The sequence below is a fragment of the Falco biarmicus genome, chromosome 11 (genome assembly GCF_023638135.1).
Source record: "Falco biarmicus isolate bFalBia1 chromosome 11, bFalBia1.pri, whole genome shotgun sequence".
In the NCBI taxonomy this organism is placed as follows: Eukaryota; Metazoa; Chordata; class Aves; order Falconiformes; family Falconidae; genus Falco; species Falco biarmicus.
The window spans coordinates 18,931,021-18,943,458 of NC_079298.1; the positions used below are offsets into that span (position 1 = coordinate 18,931,021).

Sequence of the window (12,438 nt, forward strand, 5' to 3'; positions counted from 1 at the left end):
ACATAGCGTCACAAGACAGGTGTCACAGTCTCAGAAATTCTCTGATCCTGTACTGAAGTTTCATGTCATTATTCCATAGCTGAACCATTACTGTACGATGCTTCTTTGTAGTACTGATAAATAGGTCAAGGTGTAAAGACTTTTTTTTTTTTTGTTGAGACAAATGTAGCCTTTCAACTAATTGCATCAGACTGAAGAGGCAATACTTTAAAGACTTCATTAGGTCTAGTACAGAGAGTGAATTTCTTATTTTTCCTTAAGCCTCCATGAATTGTGTTTGAAAAGATGCATATTAATATAAAAGATCAAATACTTTGTAATATACTCACTTCTCATTGTAGGTTGTACTGTGGGATATTTCTCAGCGTGAAGAAAAGCTGCAAAATGCAAAAACTTTTGCTGATGGAATCAAGATAACAGCTGTTAATATGGTAAATGCTTCCATTCCAAACATATTCTGGTACATCTGTATGTCTGTGGGGAAAAAGGGGTGATGGTATCCTGGCTCAAAACAGAGGAGCAGATAACCTTTGCACTGAGAGACTAGAAAGGATAAGAAACCTGATGAGTTCATGAAATAAACCCATTATCACAACGTAATTTCTGCCCGATTAGTCCATCTTAACAGCCTTACTGCATTTTGTGCAGACTTTGGCTTCAATAAGACTGTTCTTTAACGGGCACCAACATACACTCAGTTCTTGCCTTAGGAAGCCTATCAAACACATATAGCATTTGTTGTGAGTGTAATACTGAAAATTATTCCGGAATTTTATGGACAGAAAAAAGGTAGCTTGGAAGACGAGAAGAAGATTTCAGTGGAAGGAGATTATAAAGCGGATAAGTAGAAGAGACACTTCAGAGCAGAGGAGGAACTAGTAACATAAATGGATGTGCATATGCCTGTGGAGGCATGTTGGAATTCTTTTTAGAGCTTCATATCCAAAGGCCTGTTTTGATGCTTTCCATTTTTATTTTTATTTATCCAAAGGGAAGGTATTAGACCTCTAGAAAGTTCTATAAACTGATCTGAAATATGTGAAGAAGCATTAACAGCATGTAAAATAACCTTTTTTCTTTGACAGTTCTACTATCGTTTTTTGGAAATACACTAAGATATCTCTTTTTAAAACATTTCTAGCCGTCACTTATGCAAGTCCAGCAGAGTAACACAGAGCCACCTCTAGTGAGATGCTGTGCAGTCTCTTCCATACAGTATAGTCATAAAAAACCAGTAACAGATATACATTGGCTCCCAGATTATTTTAAGGTGAGTTTAAAAATTCACTTTTCTTCTTTTGTTTTTCTATCTACAACCTCAGAAATCATAGTGTAAACTGAAGATAAAATACTAAAGATTCGATTTTTTGTAATAGCCTTCATTATTTCTCACTGCATTTTCTAAATATTAAATAATATGGTGCCACTTGTCCTGCTGTGCTTTACAGCTGTGCTGTGTTCTCAATCTGATATGAATCTGCTCTTACTGGAAAAAAAAACACTGTAGCTTTACTGAAAATTAGCATTCAAAATTACAATAAGCCTTCCGTATCTAAAATACGTTGAATTTCTACTTTGAGCAATCTAGCCTGCCACCAATAATTCAGAGAAATAATTTCAATTACCCAAATATCTAGGCACCCAAGAATTGTGTTACTGTAATTACCTTAATTCTTCTAGGTGCTGCCTGTGTACTCAAAACTTACATTTTCTATGATGATTTTAGAGCTCCATAGTACTTAGGGTCTATGTAGTTAAAGGGCTCAACACTATTACAGGAGTATTGGGTAATCATTTACCATCAAAATACTGCAAATCATTGCCCAAACCAATTTGAAATGAAAACGTAGTCAAATGCAAAATAATGACAGTAGAAGAGCAGGTCAAGAGGAAGAAAACTGAGATCTTTAGAAGGTTTATGAATGTATCAATAATTTTTAAAACAAATTTTTAAGACTTTATAGATACTGCAGGCCTTAGCAACATTACCAGAAAAGCGAGGAAAAGGGCGCACAAATATCATAATCAGCTTGATATAACGATTCATTATTAAATTATGCTGCAGTAGTACCACCCACGGATACTAATTGGTACCAGGTGTTTTACATGAAGAAAGGGACTGGATAGCAGAATGGTGTGGTTTTTTGTTGTTTGGGTGTGGGGTTTTTTTGCCAAGATTTAGGCTCAGAAAGCTGTTTTCATGTCCATGTGGGATAACAGATACAGGAGACCTGTGCTTGATAAATAACACTGACAAAGGAATCGCTTTGTCAATGTCTAGCAACATGTACTGGGACATACTTTTTGTTACATAAGCATGGAAGGTGTGTCGGCCTTTGCACAACATTACAGTTTTTACGGCACAGTTCCTAAAATTAGCAGTTTATTATTACATATCGATGAAAAAATATTCAAAGTTATATCCAAAACCTAATTCAGCTTTGCGTGGTTCTGAGACTACCATTTTGACTCCAGGTAGGCAACTCATGAATGAAAATAAAAGTAGGATTTGGCCTAAAGAAAAAAAATAAAGTAGCTAAAACTTTGCCACGTAGTTGATAAGTACAGTTTTAGCCAAAATATATTTAGTCAGGGTCTAGCCTATAATCACTCATTCCCACCCTGACAACTTTCCTTTATTTTTCTGAAAAAAATAAAGGTATAAAGCAATGACTACTTGGTAAATGGTAAGTACTATAAAACCAGCAGAACCCCACATACACAAACTAAACTATTAATAACTAATATTTGAAGCCACTACTACCATCCTGCAGTGTGGTCTAGCTGAATGGTAAAAGAGATGACCTGTGGTGTAAACTAGACCAAGAGACAACACTCCCACTAGACTTAACTGTTTGAGATAAATTTCTCAATTATTTGCTTTTTGGTTAAGTTGGATTAAAAAACGTTGCAAACGTGGCAACCTAAGGAGGGCCTGACTTGCCGTGGTGCCAGCAAGTGTTTACCCTGCTGACTTAATATGAAATTTTAGGTGTTCAGCAGGCAAAACTGGTATCAGTTCACTTGAAGTACATTTGTAAAATAGCTTGACTTTATAACTACAAGTTAGTAAGTCCTGATTTGCAAACGTTACCCAAGCATAAACAGTGAGTTTATTTCTAGAAGCCCATTTTACTTGTTTTAGTATTCACTTAGCAGAGTATGATTGTTTTGTCTCATCTTCAGTGCCTGTAATTATTATTACTGTTATTTTTAGGACAACCGAATGGGTGCTACTTTTGAAAACAGAGCTGAAATTTGCGTGCAGCTAGTAACCTGCTCTCCCGACTGGTATGTACAATACATACTCTGCAAGATGTTCCAGTTTCCATTGGAAAGCTTTACAGAGCTTGCTCCATGATTTAACTAGCATGCTCCTGGATTCCTATCAGCCTACCCTGAACAGCTGAAATTCTGTATGCAGAAGATAAGCACATCAAATTCATGGCCAGTTACACCCTTCACAGTAATGGCATTAAGGGTTCATTAACTGAAGAACCTCACACATAAACGTTTATATTCTGTGTATACCTTAAGAAGAGTGTTGATCACACATACACTAGCCTGGAGATCCATACCTTCACACTTACATTGATTATATGACTTGCACAAAAAGCTGTTAAATATTCTGAGACCACAGAAATACTGAAAACTATATTTACATTTGGAAATTTAGCTGGCAAAATTGTTCTGTGTGAATCTCTTCTTTTTTGGACTGAAGAGTCATGGCGGTTATGACCAGATATTATCCTGTGATAAAGGCTGGTGAGGGGGAAGAATACAAGAAGTGGAAATAAATGTTTAGCTTTCACGATAGCAAAAAGCTTAAAGCTTTAAAGATGCATGGCTGGGCTTAATCACGTATTTGCTAGTTACATCAAAAGGAGGGTCAAAATTGCAAAATTTGGTAATGATACAAAGTTATTTTCCCTAATCAAATACAGAGAAGGCTTCAAAGAATTAAGATAGAAGAATGATTACAGGTACAGTTGTTCATAAGTTTTCAGTGTAACGCAAGTAATGCACACAGAAAAAAATAATTTAAACTACTCACACATCAGGGCTCCAAATTAGAAGTATTCACCTAAAAGTAAGGGCAGGGAAGTCACTGTAATGGTATTCTTGAAAAGCAACTCCTGTTAGAAAACGGAAAGAGATTTCAGCAATGAGGAAAACTATCAGTCTGTATTAAATTTGGGAATGAATGTCCAGAGTAGAGCAACAGGAACAATCCAAGGGCTGAAAACTCCAATGAGATGACAGATTCATCCCAGTGAGTGGGACCATTTGACTTGAAAGTCACCAAATGGTATACACAAGAACTGGGGATGAGGTTCAATTTGGAATACTAGATTACCTGCTACAGAGTTCTGTCCAGTTTTCTCAGCTTCCAGGAATTTCACACAGTAACTTTCCCTAAGCGAACTATATGAATGCTATCTAGCTGCTTTGGTATAGATAACAACTGATGAAATGGCGAATAAAGGAACATATACCATAATTTACAAAAGCAGCAATTAGGTATCTAGCATTTGTCTGCTTTTCAGATTATCTATTACTACGTAAAGTTTGAAGATGAAAGGTTAAAAAAAAAAATAAAAGTGTGCGGCAAACTGATCTTTGAAACAAAAACAGGGAATAACATTATAAAATCATTTTGCAGCTCAATATTATTTTGGGATATTCCAGTCACCAAACTTCCTGAACAACCTTCATCTGAGAAAGTAAGAGAAGAGGAATTTTTTTATATGTCCCGTGATGTTCCAGACACTTTTAAACATCTAGATCTCTGCTGGAAGCCTCTCATAAAGGTACTGTGCACAAATACAGAACAAAAGGATCAAGCCAAACTGTAGATATGGCTAGAACTCCATAGGAATGTATTATTTTGCTACCCAACTCTTCAATTTTTTCCAGCAAATTGTGACTTCTTTGTGAATTTCCTTCAGATTATGAAATGAAAGACTTCAACATTCTTCTGAAACTTCAATAAAATTAATTTTGAAAAGCTAACTCACAAGAAACAGCATGACTGCCTCTTAAAAACTGCAGTAGAGGCAAAAGTAGTTATATGAATAGTGTAAGTTCCTGTCAGCCTTTTCTACCACTATGCTATCTCAGTGGGTCCCAAACTGTGAAACACAGTCACGGTCAACAGAACCATAATTACTGGCAACACAAAATTCAGTCTGATGAAAATGGTCATAGCAGTTTATGAAAAAAGTGAGGCTGAACATAATGTTGGGGAAAAAAAAAGAAAAAAAAAAAAAGAAAAAGAAAACCGAAACTCTGTTGCTCTATGCTACTCAGAAAAGCTGCAGCTGGTACGGTTGTCAAACAAGCATGACCACTGGAGCTGGTTTTTTGCTAGAAACATGGCAAAATCCTCACAAGGAAAGGATAACACAAGAGAAGCCACGGGTTTGTATTTTCTCTGTGCTTGCATGTGAGGTGGCAGATATTGTTCATGGAGTATTACAAACACGCTCCAGACTGAAAAGACCTGTTCCACTACAGCAGAAAGTAATTTAGTCTTATACCTCCCAAGATCTGACAAAATGAGTTAGCAAATACATTTTCTTCTGAACAGATAAACCTGTGTGGAAGCGGTGCCAGCACAGAGTACGGTCCCGTCAGAATTAGTTTAAGGGAACTACATTATCATTACAAAACTCCAGGTAATATTTTTATTACACCTTACTGGGGAAAGTGTTTTTAATAAGCTTATATTTCAGTATATACATAATGAAAGCTGAGCAACAAAGTGTACGGCTAAATGCATCTGGGGAAAAAAGGTTTCTTAAATACACTGGTATTCACTGTGCGACATACATGTATTGACTCCAAAGATACGCACATGTATTGCATACAAAAAGACCAGCTCGTGTCCACAGTAACTCTGCCAGATTTCACTTAAGAGCCCATTCAGGTCCCCCACCCAGCCTCTTTATCCCTGAAACAGCCCTTACAGAATACTGTTTTCAGAAAAACAATCCTGGAGTAACAGTATATATTGTAGGTATTTCTGTAGTGCTTTGGATAGAGGTGTCACTTTTCGCTGCAGAATGTCAAGTTAGCGCTTCACCTTCCATAGCAGATCAGTTCTTACTGTGGTACTTTGTGGCAGGGACATGCTACTAACCCTTCTGTAAAGCTGGCAAGCTGACAGCCAGTAGCTGTGGTTGGAGTACCTGAAAGAGTGACTGCAAACCATGCCAAAAACCACCTCTCTGGCAGCTGAGCTGCTGTAGCATAGCTGCTCCCGTGCACGCTGTCACTGTTCCCTGGTGCAGAAAAGTTAGCTCCTGGCTGCAGCAGCGAAGGGGGATGCGTAAGGGCAGTTCCCATGGAGACACTACTGATGCTGTGTAAAACCGATGAACAGGACCAGGCTACTATAAGTGGTTGTCTGGGTATGGGAAGCAGTGACTTCAGAGCAGCTGCAGTGATGGGGAGATTCCACCAGGAAAGTTAACCTGCAGAACTGCCGCTTTCCTTGGCAGCATTCCTTCATCTCTCCTCTTGAAATCCCCTTTACGTGTGAGCTACCTTTATGAGTCGAAGGATTTGCTTGGACTGATAAATTTAAGCATATAATAAATAATGTGCCTCTATTGTTTCCCAGAGAAGGTACCATCTCTGAACACACTAGAAGTACCCACCAGAGAGAGCCCATACACAGAGATGAGTACTTCCTCAAGCAAAAACCTGAAAGCGCTAGAGAGCATCTCCACCAGCTTTTCTGTTGGAACTGAAGTAAGTGAAAATAGCAGATTACTAATGAAAATTTAATTCATGATATCTGAAAGACTAAATGATTAAATAAGTTTTCACAAGTGTATGAACTTGCACGTTTTCTTCAGGTGTTTAAAAACATCTTTCTGGACATGCCACATTTTACTCCCATTTTAATGCATTTATCCACATGCTTAAAATAATAAACCACCAATATTTTGTAGACTATGAATCTTTACTTCAAGGTTACTTCAGAATTAGAAGACGTTTCCAAAATATGCTGAACGTAACTACCTGTTGTCAGGAACGAACTAATACTTCCTTGTTCCAGAAGCAATAAGTACCATTTTTTTAGTTTCCCCAAATGTCAGGTAAAAACATTTATACTACATTTTCCCCCACAACGTATTTCTACTTTAGTAAGTCCCAGCCCTCTACCTACCCTACATATCTAAAATCCCAAAGTCTTTTCCAGTGTCGAGTTCATGCGGAAATGAAAATTTGGCTTCTAGCTACCTTTTTGCTTCCAGTCATGTTTTCCCCAAATACTGGAGCAAAACACTAACTGTAAAAACTGAGCACCTAATTCTGCAGGAAGGACTTTCTACATAACATCATGATAAGTAAAGCTGTTTTGGCGATATGTAACTGAAAAATGCTGATCCAAAATTGTAGTGTTTTTCCAGTCATTAGCTGCAAATGTAGATTTTAATTTACTCAGAACATATTTAATGATGGCTATAATTAAGTCACAGCTTAAAAACAAGTCATTTTGGTATAAGCCACCAAGCTCTAATATTAGCATTTACTTCATTTTTCTGGCATCACAGGATGGCGAAATTGTTTATTCCGACTGGAAAATGGAAATTGATAGTGACTCAGCAAAACCAGTTAGTAAGTTCAAGTTTCTCAATACCTGCTTAAACCTTAATATATCACTAACTTTAAAGTATTTGCATCTATACCTTGTCTTTTTAGGGTTACAATAAGACTTACCTCACTGATGACACCAGGATTTAGCAGTACACCCTCAAAAGTGCAAGCAGTTTAGCTGTCATGACAGAATAGCAAAAGCCCTCTCCATTATCACAGGTGCATCACTAGTACCTATTGGCACAACTCATGGAAGTAACTATATAGTAACTCTATAGTAACTACCTTGCGAGCAAAAAAAAAAAAAGAGGCTAGTATCTTTGAAGCCTGTGGTGGATCCTGCGCTCATTTCCCCCTGCATAGCTCCCATTGTGAAGATGACCACTAAAGCACTAATTACAAGAAACTGCCTTTTTCGTTCCATTAGGTTGGAAGCACACTCAGAAGTATACCATCCACACTGAAACTATCACCACTCTCCAGAGATCGCCATTTTTTAAAGACATCATTCTAAGCATTGGAGGCCGGAATTTTGCCATTTGGAAAGAAGAGGTTACAGTAAGTTAACACAGTTGTAACATGATTGATAGATATACAAGACAACTATAATAGCCTCAGACTGTATTTTCAGAAATGTTTAAGTCATAAAGCTTCATAGTTTAGAAATAAATGGGGTACAAGGAAAGCATTTCCTTTTTCTTTACATCAGAAAACTATTTAAGTTTTGTAAACCTGTAGCAAAGCTTGTTTTGCAGAGCTCAGGTAGGAGGCACCTGAAGGAAACCTGGGTGACAGCTGGCAAAATTCCAGTGGTCCAGCCTGGCTACATGGCTACATGGAAACGCAATAAAAAAAAAAGCTTTGTAAACTTGCCTTTTATAGAAAAAAAAAATAAAAAATGAAGTGACCATCTTTAATTCCAACCTTGTGAAAACTGTAGCTTCTCAACAACTTAATTCTGCTGCTAGGGAAATGGAAGAATAAAGGCAATATGTGTGCTAAACAGGTCTGAAGAAACCTTATTTAGGACACAGTCTTTTCATCAGATGAAGACAAAGAAACATGGTTTTTTACATTTCTTCTCATGTAAGAATCCTGGTTAGCTGCACCTGGTAAAATCTGAAGACCACAGATTTTAACAGCAGATGACTTAATAGACTGAAGTGGGGAAGTAAAAAAACCTGATACATATATCTCACAATTCTCTTTATCTGCAGGCGATACCAGTTTTGCCATTGATACAACTTTAGTAACAGAAAAAATTTAAAATGTGAACATTCTCAAGTGATAGGAAAACTGAAGTAGTGAGTGGATAGCAATGTTTGATTGTTGGGTCTATCTTTTATTTGTTTTCCAAAAAAAATTAAGAATGGACCAATCCTTCAGTCAAGCTGCTCTGCAGGAAGATACACTGTGGGACAATGGTCCTTAACAAGACCAGGAATTTTCTTCCTTGGCAGAGATGATGGAAATATAGATATTTGGGACATACTGAAGAAAACTCATGAGCCATCTCACTTCCAGAACATCTCCAATTCAATGATCACTTTCATCAGCCCCTGGATTGCCTCACGTAAGTTGATGGTGATTGCACTTTACTGTGCCACTCTGTTTGCAAAATGGCCCATGACTCCAAGGCACACTTAATCCTGTTGGATGATCTTATATAATAGCATATTACAAGTACATACTTTTATATATAATCATATACTTATACACTGCACTCTATATATAAAAAAAAATGCATACATCAGTTCTAAGTGTACTACCATAGCATAAAGCAACAGAAAACATTAAAAAGGGTGGTTTGAAAAAGTATAAACTTTAAATGGAATTTCATTTCTTAAGAAAATGAGCAATAAGGCTGCCTTTTTGCTGCAGTGAACAATAAACCAAAGAGACCACAACAAAAATGATCCCTCTGTAGCTCGCATTTGGGTGGAGGTATGCGTTACTGTTGGCATTTAGATTGTTTATATGTTTTTTGTCAAATATCTTTCAGCAAAGCAGCATTTTTTAGCTGCTTCTGATGACCTTGGAGTACTGCATGTTTTGGAAATTTGTCAGACACTAAGTCACCCTTCAAGGAATGAGGTTGGTAAGAATTTTTATTAATCTTTATCTTGAAAACACCCAGCACAGAAACAGGCCTGCCTGGAAAATCTTGCTTTCAAATGGATGGCAATTGGAGATCAGTATGGCCATGCTCTCCAAAGACCACCTGTAGCAAAGCTGGTTTTGCAGAGCTCAGGTAGGAGGCACCTGAAGGAAGCCTGGGTGACAGCTGGCAAAATTCCAGTGGTCCAACCTAGCTACATGGAAACGCAATAAAGAGTTCAGCATTTTTTGCCACATGCATAAGGTGACACCTGATTTCATGCATTAATACAATGCTATATAGTGCATAGTAATGTAAATATACTGAGTTTCTTTTTCTTTACACCTTCTTGTCTGCGTTTGTGTCAGGTTTTTTTCCTGTAAATTTGGTAGTTCAATTTACATGTCTTAGTACCTGATTCTAGCTTAATTTAAGCACATTTTAAAAACTGTTACTAACATCATCACTCATTCATTCTCTTTTGAAATAACGACTATCTGTACCAAAGGGCCATGGGAACAGTTTTAATTTCTATTTCCACATAAATTTCAGTTGTTTTTTTCCCCTACCTCCCAGCCAAAGATCAAGCTAGTGTTTTCATCTCATCCAGTCTAGCAGTCTTGCCTGCTGCCTAGTCTTTTTACATCGCAAAATCTTCTTCCAATCCTATCCCAGTTTTATATTGTTTAAGTATGCACTTAAATAGTTTCTAAACATCCCATAAAGGTTTGCTGTGTGCAGAGCTACAGTACATAGCAATATAAGCCCAATATAACAACTACTTTGTACCTGAAGTTGGGTCAGTGAGGATTTGGACTGATTAGTGAAATCACTAACCTACAACTGGCTTAGTTATTTCAGCGCAGGTTCTTGAAAGATGATCTACTCAGAGTCAGTGTAATAAAAATTACTTAACCCCATGCATATTTGTATCCAAAATCAATTGGTTTCAATCCACATCTTCATATTGTTTTGCTGCAAATTATTCAGATAGAGATAGGTACATTCCCAGTATAGATAAACTAATAATACCTTTCAGATCATCAGCAATAATTCTGTGTCTTTGGGCATGTAATGACCCTTGTTTGTCATTGTGTTAATAGCACGCCAACATACTTGATTATTTTGAAAGAGAAGTCAAATATCTGAAGTACCGTGAACAAGAATTTCAAGAGTATCAAGAGTTTGAAGCCAAAACAGAATTGAAACAGAGCTGGAGGCACAGAGTGAGAAAACAGTATGTTATACTTGGACTTAAGAAAACCTTCTTTGTTTCTTTGGGTCTTTAAAACGCACCTGTTTTGCTAGGCAGGATTTCCCATAGTTCTTTCAAAAATCAGGATGCACAGAATCAGAACAGCTTAGCAGCTCCTTATTTCACGTTTACAATTCTTAGGAGAGGAACAGGTATTCCTAGTTCACATGAGTTCAGCTCTCGGTCAAGTGAAACTCCTGCAAGACTATTAGAGCCTATGGACATTTTAACAACTGTGAATTTGCTTTTCTTTTTACATCAGTTGCTCTTTCAAGAAATTATTTCGGCAACTTCCCTATAAATATTCCTCCTTCAAGCGAGAAAAGACTCCAGCCTTCCATCCTTTATTCACATAAGCAAAGTTTTGCCTGTCCATTCTTTGGTAAATGGTTTAATAATACCAACTAATCAACCAAGGAAACGACAATTCAGTTAATCTAGCCCTAGGTGATGCCTATTTTCAATGATTTGTGGTAACACTGATACTATCCACTGGAAAGCAATGGGGTTGCATACAGGTTTCAAAGCCTAACAGTGCATTATTGCCTGGTATGTTTTTTTCCTTCAGAGTATGACTACTCTACAGAAAACAAGAGAAGAGATGGAGGAGCAAGAAAATGCAGACTATACTGTGTTTCTGGACCTGGAGAAGCAGTTACTAATGGATTTAGGACAAGTAAAGGGTCAAGAAATACTTTCCTCAGATGCTTAGAGTCTGTTACCGCCTTTAGAACCAGTGAGCTTTTTATTTCAGACCTCTTTATTTCAGCAGAACATGTTTAGCTTCAGAAATAAAGCATCTTGCAGTTAGAGATTATAGTTTCATTAACTTCGTTTGTTTGTTTACTCACAGCGTGGTTAGAAAGCAACCAGTTTGGGCACACTTATACAGTTATATATAATGCAGTTATAATGAATATTCTATCTGTTTACGTAATAGTTTTCAAAGTTCTGTGTCTGTCAGGACTCTATAAGCTGTAAAAATCTTAAATACAACTCAGCCAGTCAAACCAACACGCCAATATTCACGCCTCCAGCCTGCGTCCTCCTGCTCCCACCAGAGGGGAAGCCATTCTGCTCCAGTAGTTACACTCACATAGGCCACCCAGATTCTGCTACTCCACTCCAGCAAGCATCCCCTCCTTCATCCCCAAAGTATCCACACCTTTTGAAAACTTAGGGACAAGCAGTAGGGTGTTTTCTGAGATGTCCAGGATTTCCTGCTCTGGAGCTACAGTGACAGAGAGCACTCCAGGGTGAAGAATGCTCACCTGAGACTTGGCAGCTCAGGGGCATGGGGCTGCACATTGAAGGCAGAAGGGGTGGCCCGCAGGCACACGGGCACCTCAGATGGCCACAGTGATCACAGGAACATAGATGGAAGGAACAATTCCTTATGCAAAGGCTCTACTCTCTCCTAAAGGATTTAAAGATAAAAACCAGACCCCAAATTGCTCTTTTTAATCAATGAGTTATT

At 37.7% G+C, this 12,438-nt stretch overlaps 1 protein-coding gene across 7 annotated transcripts in view; it reads left to right on the forward strand.

Annotated features, from left to right (window-relative positions):
- DNAI3 (dynein axonemal intermediate chain 3) overlaps positions 1-11,773 on the forward strand; it is a 29,266-nt gene extending 17,493 nt beyond the window's left edge. For 4 of the 7 annotated variants that reach the window (XM_056356546.1, XM_056356547.1, XM_056356548.1 and 1 more), the window contains 12 exons: positions 342-431; positions 1,142-1,270; positions 3,218-3,291; positions 4,664-4,811; positions 5,591-5,678; positions 6,626-6,756; positions 7,566-7,629; positions 8,036-8,166; positions 8,977-9,181; positions 9,611-9,702; positions 10,810-10,932; positions 11,530-11,773. In XM_056356546.1, the coding sequence (XP_056212521.1) occupies positions 342-431; positions 1,142-1,270; positions 3,218-3,291; positions 4,664-4,811; positions 5,591-5,678; positions 6,626-6,756; positions 7,566-7,629; positions 8,036-8,166; positions 8,977-9,181; positions 9,611-9,702; positions 10,810-10,932; positions 11,530-11,673 (1,419 nt within the window). In that variant the 3' untranslated portion in view covers positions 11,674-11,773. Of the gene's footprint in view, positions 1-341; positions 432-1,141; positions 1,271-3,217; positions 3,292-4,663; positions 4,812-5,590; positions 5,679-6,625; positions 6,757-7,565; positions 7,630-8,035; positions 8,167-8,976; positions 9,182-9,610; positions 9,703-10,809; positions 10,944-11,529 lie in introns of all 7 variants that reach the window. The other 3 variants (XM_056356550.1, XM_056356549.1, XM_056356551.1) reach the window with 3 other exon arrangements.
- The last annotated feature ends 665 nt before the right edge of the window (positions 11,774-12,438 follow it).